Source organism: Equus asinus, chromosome 17 (genome assembly GCF_041296235.1).
Source record: "Equus asinus isolate D_3611 breed Donkey chromosome 17, EquAss-T2T_v2, whole genome shotgun sequence".
NCBI classification, from domain to species: Eukaryota; Metazoa; Chordata; class Mammalia; order Perissodactyla; family Equidae; genus Equus; species Equus asinus.
In genome coordinates, this window is record NC_091806.1 from 33314813 (window position 1) to 33323924 (window position 9112).

General features: G+C 39.2%; 1 protein-coding gene across 1 annotated transcript; it reads right to left on the bottom strand.

The window, feature by feature from the left end:
- Nucleotides 1-349: 349 nt before the first annotated feature.
- On the bottom strand, nucleotides 350-1288 carry LOC106825168 (olfactory receptor 5AN1). Its single transcript, XM_014831817.2, has one exon. It carries the CDS (start codon nucleotides 1286-1288, stop codon nucleotides 350-352), a length of 939 nt encoding a protein of 312 aa, XP_014687303.2.
- Between the last annotated feature and the right edge of the window lie 7824 nt (nucleotides 1289-9112).

Below are 9112 nucleotides of genomic sequence, written 5' to 3' on the forward strand. Positions count from 1 at the left end.
CTCTTCTTTAGGGTCAGAAGCTTGAAATTGAACAGGGCTTAGTCTAAGAAGCAAAAAGAAGCAACAAGTTTCTAAAGCTTGATGTTTCACGAATAATTGAACATGGATTAACAAATGATGAGGCCACTCATCATGTAGGGTGAAAGTGATGAACCTCTAGGGCTTAAAGATATAGTATTTGCGTGGCATCAAATCAACTGTTGTCTCATTTTGGCATATTATCTCTGCCAAATTAAGCATTCTTTGCCCAAAGGCCGTATGAATTTTGATATAGTCTATCTATGCATATTATTGTCAGCCAAGGTGATTCTGCAGGACAAATCAGTAAGAAATCTCATAATCTGTGACCTCAGCAATACTTTCTCTTCTTTTGCAACCTCTTCAAGGCATCTTTGATTTCCTTGTTCCTCAGACTATAAATCAAGGGATTCAACATGGGAATCACCACAGTGTAGAAGACTGATGCAAACCTGTCAAAGCTGGAGGAACCGCCAGAGCTGGAACTCAAGTAGACAAACATACCTGAGGTATAGAAGAGGGCCACTGTGGTCAGATGAGAAGCACAGGTGTTGAAAGCCTTGGACCTGCCTTTAGCTGAAGTGATCTTCATAATGGAGATGACAATATAGCCATAAGATATCATGATAATTGAGACATTTATTATCCCAAAGATCATTGTTAATACAGCAGTCATGAGTTGTACAAAGAAAGTGTCAGTGCAGGACAGGACTAACAGTTGGGGCATGTCACAGAAGAAGTGGTTGATTACATTAGGCCCACAGAATTGGAGGTGAAGCAGGGCACACAATTGGGATATAGAAGCAGAGAGTCCAGCCATATAGGACCCCAGTACCATCTGAACACAGAGGGTGGGTGACATGATGGATGAATAGAGAAGTGGATTACAAATGGCAGCATATCGGTCATAAGCCATGGCTGTCATGAGACAAGACTCACTCAGTCCCATGGTTGAAAAGATGAAGTACTGAACAGCACAACCCACAAGGGTGATAGTTTGCTGCTCCTGGAAGAAGTTGGAGAGCATCTTGGGGGCTGTGGAGGTCACGTAGCAGATATCTATGATGGACAGATTACTGAGGAAGAAATACATGGGCGTGTGGAGGTGGGAATCCAGCCTTATTAAGATGATGAGGCTCAGGTTCCACGTCAGAGTTGTAATGTAGATCAACAGGAATACAACAAAGAGCACTACTGTGATTCTGGGAAAATCTGAGAATCCCAAGAGGATGAAATGGGTAATCTCTGTAATATTTCCTCCCCCTATCATTGGCTTGGTGCTCCTAAAATTAGAAAACAGACAAGATTCAGGAGAAATGATAGCATTACAAGAATTGTATGTGCCATTTCTTTTCCTCCATTCAACACTGGAAAAGGGGAAATACTTTGTCGTGATGGAAACACCTCAATTTTCCATCTTGAATATCAAGAAGTACCTTCTTGGTGCTTCATGTTCTTGATTATTTCATGAGGTTTCATGAAAATTAAAAGATATTTAAAGATTGACTGACAACTATTCCAAAGGGAGGCTAGTACAACTCACTATTGGCCCAAACTATTGTCTTAATTTTAGGATATTTTGTGACCTAAGAAACAGCAAAGTACTGTGATTAAGGATTCAGACTTTAGAGTTTTCGTTCTGATTGACATCATGAAGATGGCAACATGGGACATTCCTGACTTTCATCCTCCTCATCAGGAAAAGGACCGGCAACTATTCATAAACAAGATACCATTGTGAAAATCCTCGAACATGGGGAAGGTGCTGAAGCACCCCCTTGAAACATAGAGACCAAGAAGGACCATATTAGAAGAGTGGAGGAGCAACTACACTCTGTGTGCATCACCCCTTTCACCTGCTGATCCAGTAGCATACTAAGAGAGACCTTCTTGGCCAATGGTGTCCCCACTGGGAAAAAGGAAGTCCAAGGTGGATATCCAGCTCACTCAGAATTATGGGTCACTTCTTGGGAGGTCCACTCTGGTCTCACTCCCAGAGGTCATGAGGGAATCTGTGGGCTTTGACCACTGGGAATAAGATTGTGATGGAGAAGATTGGCAGGACTTTCAGACACCAGGGCTCAGATTTTGGCACACTAGTTCCTTTTTGCAGTGACATCCAGATAGAAACCCCCACCAGAGGTTTTGCACATCTGCAGAGCCTAGATAGTGCTCCCATCAGACCAGGGAACTTGGTAGGGAGTTCTGCCTGAATTGCAACCCCAGATGATGAGACTTGCTGGCCTTGGAACCTGTCCTGATTCCCCACTCAGGCAGGGGAACAAATTTATAGCCCTGTCTAGTGCTGAGTGTAACCCTCCAGCCTGGCCCAACCAAGAAGCCAGGTCAGAACACCTGCAAAACTGTGTAGTTCAGCATCACTTGAGTGTAGAGCTTATCAAGAAGTGCTACCCTTCTGCAGAGCCCAGGCAGTGGATTCATTTGTCCAGGGAACTCAGTGTACATGGTTATGCCAAGTCAAACACGAGAGTTCTGACCTTGCTGGCCTTGGAGCCTATTCTGCCACTCCACCCAGGCGAGGAAGATAATTCATAGCTCTACCTACTGCCAAGTGTATCTCCTAGCCCTTCCCAACAAGGAAACTTGGCTGAAGCCCCTGGGAATCTGCATAGCCCAGAAGCATTCAAGTAGAGAGCCTGTTCAGTGGCTTTGACCTTCTTCATAGCCAACCTGGTGGATCTGTCTATCCAGGAATCTTGGTACACACTGCTGCCTAATTTGGGCCCCTGAATAATGATGCTGGCCAGTTTTGAAGCATGTTCTGCTGCCCTGTCTAGGCAAGGAGGCTAATTTATAGCTCTGTCTACTGCTGAGTGCTGTTCCCAGCCCTTCCCAACCAGGAAACCTGACCAGAGCATCCTGGAAGCTGCCTAAACCAGAAACACTTGAGTGGAGAGCTTAGCCAGTGGCTCTGTTCATCTGCAGAACCAAGCTTGCAGCCCCATCTGACCAGAGAATTTGGTGCACAGTTCTACCTGATTTGGGACCCCAAACAAGATATGCTTGCCATTGAGCCTGTTCTCCCTGGCTTCCTGGGCAGAGAAGCTAATTCATAGCCCTGCCTATTGTGGAATACAGCCTTCAGCCCTACCTGCTCAGGAGACTTAACCAGAACACCTGGGAAGCTGAATTGCCCATTCTATAACCCCACATACAGGGGCACCTGAGCAGAGAGCCCAGCCAGTGGCTCTGCTTATCTGCAGAGCAAAGCTGGTGGCCCCATGTGGCCAGGGAACTTGGTGTGCAGTTCTGCATGATTCAGGTCCCCAGTTAATGAGCCGTTCCAGCCTTGAGCCTATTCTGCAGCCCCACCCAGCCAGTGAAGGTAATTAAAAACCCTAACTCCTGCCGAGTATAGTACCCAGTTCTGCCCAACTAGGAAGCCTGACCAGAGAATACGAGTAACAACAGAGCCCACTCTACAGCCATGCTTGGCCAGGAAATTAGGCCAGCAATCCTATCCAACTTTTCCATGCCAGTAGCACCCCTCCCAAACCTCAGAACTCAGTTGATGACCTCTTTCAAAAATAGACCCCAATTGTAAGCCACACCTGCCCAAGGACACTACTAGCTGACCCATCCCAACCCCAAGCTGAGCTGACTGGTGAAGGACTGTCTTTGCCAAAGTGAACTTGTAAAATCTGGAAGTGGAAACTGCTTACTCAAATGTGCAGATGCCAACATAAGGAATCAAGGGTCATTAAAAACCAGGGAAACATAACACCACCAACAGAAACTAATAAAGTTCCAAGAACTGATCCTAAAGAAATGGAGATCTATGAACTGTTAGATGAAGAATTTAGAATATTCTTAAAGAAGTTTAGTGAACTATAAGAACACACATACAACAAAATGAAATTAAGAAAACAAAGCATGAACAAAATGAAAAGTTTAATAAAGAAAAACCATGAAACAAACAAACAAACAATAATCCTAGAGCTGAAAAATACAGTGAGTGAACTGAAGATGTCAATAAACAGTTTCAACAACAGACACAATAAGGCAGAAGAGAGAATCAGTGAGCTCTAAGATATGTCATTTGAAATTATCCAATGAAAGGAGCAAAAAGAAAAAGAATGAAAAAGAGTGAAGAAAGCCTACAGGGCTTAGGGACACCATAAAGAGACAAAATATATGCATTATGATAATCCTAGAAAGAGAAAAGAAACAGAAAGGGATAGAATATAAAAAGCAATAATGGCTGAAAACGTCTAAAATCTAGGGAGAGAAATAGACATCCAGATTCATGAAACACAAAGGACCCCAAATAGGTTGAATCATAAAGGGCTACACTGAAACAGATTATAATTAAACCATCAGAAGTCAAAGAAAAAGAGAAAATTTTGAAAGCACCAAGAGAAAGTGACAACTCGCATAAAAGAGAACCCCCTGAATGTGAAACAAGGGACAGTTTCTCAACAGAAACTTTTTGTCGGCAAGGAGACAATGGGATGATATATTAAAATATGGAAAGAAAAAGAAATTGTCAACAAAGAATACTCTACCTGGCAAAGCTGTCCTTTAGAAATGATGGAGAGATAAAGACTTTTCTAAACAAACAAAAGCTGAGGGAATTCATCACCACTACACCTGCTTTCTGAGAAATGTAAAAGGTAGTTTTTGGGCTTGCCCTAGTGGTCTAGTGGTTAAGTTTTGTGCACTCTGCTTCAGCAGCCCAGGTTTAATTCCAAGGTGCACACCTACATCACTTGACAGTGGCTCTGATATGGTGGCAGCTCACATACAAAAAAAGGAATATTGGCAACAGATTTTAGCTCAGGGCAAAGCATCTTCAGCAAAACGAGGAAGATTGACAACAAATGTTAGCTCAGGGTAAATCTTCCTCAGCAGAACAAAAGAAGTTCCTCAAGTGAAAATGAAAGGATGCTAATTAACAAGGCAGAACATATTTGAATGCAGGATGTAAAATTGACCGGTAAGAGTAAATGCATAGTCAGAGTCAGGTTCTTTAATATTGTAATGGTGGTATGTAATTCACTTACAACACTAGTTTAAAAGTTAAAAACAAACATATTGAAAATAGTGATGACTACAATAATTTGTTAGTGGATACATACATAAAACTGTGTAAATTGTAACATCAAAGACCTAAAGTGTGAGGGGGGATGAAGTAAAAGTGTAAAGTTCAGGAATGCTCTTGAAGTTAAGTTGTTATCAGCTTAAAATAAGGTGTTATAAATTTTACGTAAGCCTCATGATAACCACAAAGGAAAAACATGTATTAGTTACACAATAGATTATGATAAAAGAGTCAAAATATACTGCTACAAAAAGACATCAGATCACAAAAGGAGGCAACAAGATAAGGAGCAAGGAAAAATGCACCTATAAAATAACCAGAAAACAATTAACAGAATGGCAATGGTAAGTGCTAACCTTTCAATAATTATTTTAAAAAGTTAAATGGATTAAATTATCCAGTCAAAAGACATAGAATGACGGAATACATATGAAAACGATATAAAACATGCTTCCTACAAGAGGCAACTTTAGCTTAAAGACACAAAGAGTATGAGAGTGAAAAGATGGAAAAAGATATTTCAACAAATAGTAACCAAAAGAAAGCAAGGAAGGATACAGTTATATCAGAAAAAATAGACTTTAGTCTAAAAATGCTCAAAAGAGAAAAAGAAGGTCATTATGCAATGATAAAGAGTCAATCCATTAAGGGGATATAACAATTGTAATATTTATGCAAGAAACATCACAGCACATAAATATATAAGGCAAATATTAACAGAACTAAAAGGGGAAATAACGGTGACTTTAGTACCCTACACCCAACAATGGAAAGATCATCCAGAGAAAGAATCAATAAAGAAAGAGACGATTTGAACAACAGTATAGACCAAATGGACCTAATAGACATATACACAACATGCCATCCAACAACAGCAGGATACACACACTTCTGAAGTGCAACCAGAACATTTTCTAGGATAGATCATATATTAGGCCACAAAACAAGTCTTCACAAATTTAAGAAAATTGAAATCGTACCAAGCATATTTTCTGACCACACTTACATGAAACTAGAAATCAAACAGGAGGAAAACTGGAAATTCAACAACACACTCACAAATACATGGAAATTCAACAACACACTCCTGAATTACCAATGCGTAGAAGAAAGAATTAAAAGGGAAATTAAAAAGTGTCTTAAGACAAAAAAAATGGAAGAAAAACATACCAAAACTTATAGGAGGAAGCAAAAGCAGTTCTAAGAGGAAAGTTTATAGCTATAAATACATACATAAAGAAAATAGAAAGATCTCAAGTAAACAATCTAATTCTCCTTCTGTAGGAAGTAGATAAAGAAGAACAAACTAAGCCCAAAGTTAGTAGAAGGAAGGAAATATTAAATATAGGAGCAGAATTAAATGAGATAGAAAACAGGAAAACAATAGAAAAGATTAACAAACTTAGAGTTCATTCTTTGAAAACAGAAACAAAATTGGCAAACCTTTAGCTAGACTAATGACGAAAAAATCAATAAAATCAGAAATGAAAGGGGGACTGGTCAACTGATACCACAGAAATACAAAGGATCATAAGAGACTACTATGAATAATTATATGCCAATGGACTGGACAATCTGGGAGAACAGGATAAATTCCTGGAAACATACAATCTACCAACACTAGAGCAGGAAGAAATAGAAAATCTGAACAGAGTATTGACAAGTAAGGAGATTGAATCAGTCATCAAAACCTCTCAACACAGAAAAGTCCAGGGTCTGATGGCTTCACTTGTGAATTCTCCCAAACATTTGAAGAATTAAAGCTAAGCATTCTCAAAGTCCTTCCAAAAATTGAAGAGAAAGGAACACTTTCAAACTCATTCTACAGTGCCAGCATTACCCTGCTACCAAAGCCAGAAAGGATGCTACAAGAACAAAAAAACCACAGGCCAATGTCTCTGATGAATGCATAGAAATAATTCTCAACAGAATACATGCAAACAGAATTTAACAGCACATTGAAAAGATCATACATTTGGGCTGTCCCGGTGGCACAGTGGTTAAGTTTGCACATTCGGCTTCAGTGGCTTGGGGTTCACCAGTTCAGATCCCAGGTGCGGACCTAGGCACTGCTTCTCGAGCCATGCTGTGGCAGACGTCCCACATATAAAGTAGAGGAAAATGGGCATGGGTGTTAACTCAGGGCCAGTCTTCCTCAGCAAAAAGAGGAGGACGGGTGGCAGATGTTAGCTCAGGGCTAATCTCTGCCCCCCCAAAAAAAATTTAAAAAAAATAATTTAAGAAAAGATCTTATATTATGATCAAGTAGGGTTCTTTACTGGGATGCAAGGACAATTCAACATATACAAATCAATAAATGGTGATACATCACATGAATAGAATGAAATATAAAAATCATATAGTCCTTTCAATAGATGGAGAAAAAGCGTTTGACAAAATTTGTCATCCATTCATGATAAAAACTCTCAATAAATTAGGTATAGAATGAACCAACCTCAACAGAATGAAAGCCATGTATGACAAGCCCACATCTAATATCATCTCAATAGTGAAATGTTAAAAGCTTTTATCCTAAGATCAAGAAGGAAACAAAGGTGACCACTTTCACCATTCCTATTCAAAATAGTATTAGATCCTAGCCAGGGCAATCAGGCAAGAAAAAAGGAATCATCAGAATCCAAAAGAAAGAATTGAAATTGTGCCTATTTGCAGATGACATAATTTTATACATAGAAAGTTCTGAAACTTCACCAAAGAAGCTGTTAGATCTAATCAATGAATTTAGTAAAGTTGCAGGATACAAACTGGACATGCAAAAATTTATAGCATTTCTATACAGTAATAATAAATTATCTGAAAAAGAAAGAAAGAAAAAAATCCCATTTATAATAGCATCAAAAATAATAAAATACTTTGGAACAGATTTAACCAAAGAAGTGAAAGATATCCCACTGAACACTGTAAGACATAGATGAAAGAAATTGAAGAAGACACAAATAAATGTAAAGATATCCCATGTTTATTATTGGAAAAAATTAGTATTGTTAAAATGTCCATATTTCTCAAAGCCACTGGAATAAGAAAAACCTCATAGAAACAGAGATCAGATGTGTGGTTGCCAGAGGCTAGGGAGGGGCATGGAGGAATTGGGTGATGGTGGTCAAAAGGTAAAAATTTCCAGTTATAAGATAAATTCTGTAACTGTAATGTACAACGTGATGAGTATAGTTAACAATACTACATTAGACATTTGAAAGTTACTAAGAGAGTAGATCTTAAAAGTTCTCATCACAAGGAAAAGTATTGTAACTATGTGAGGTGAAGGATGCTAGCTAATCTTACTATGGTAATCATTTTGCACTATGTACATATATATAATCACTATGTTACACACATTATACTTATTCAATGTTGTATGTCAATTATATCTTAATAAAACTGGAAAAAAAGAGTTTTAGTTCTGATACCCTCTCACTTTATGAATTTGTCCCAGCGGGTTAATCACACTAAGTGTGGTTTACTCATAAGAAAGTGAGGACAACAAGACCTCCTGGGCTTTAAAGTTAATGGGAGGGTTATATGAGGAAGTTAATGCCAATGTTGAGCACACAATTTGGTACATATTAAATTCTTCACTTGATGTTGGCTATTACTATCATTGATTGCTTGCAGGTAACCAGGAATGACAGTTGTACAATGAGTAGGAATGCCAGGTGTGCTAGAGTTTCATGGGTTAATTTGGGGAAACTCTGGAGACATTGTCAGCCCTGTAGGTAGTCAGGTTTTATTACCTCTGGGCATGTGTGGATCCAGACCTGGTGCCCAGACAAGTCAAACCACCGGGGTCCATGAAGACACAAACCACGTAAATGATTTTCTATTTAGTTTGCTTGATTTCGAGTACGTTCGGGCCAACTGACAACCAGCATCAAGCTATGATGAGTGCTGTTGTCAAGAAAAAGTCCAAGAAATATTTCAATTCCTGAATAAAACAAAGATGTATTTCATAAATTTGTTGCTACAGTCAGCGTGTTAGTGCACACAACCAGATTCATAACAGATAACACCTAT

Bases quoted from the DNA above. Each gene is read 5' to 3' on its own strand.
- LOC106825168 (XM_014831817.2), bottom strand. From the start codon at position 1,288: ATGATAGGGGGAGGAAATATTACAGAGATTACCCATTTCATCCTCTTG.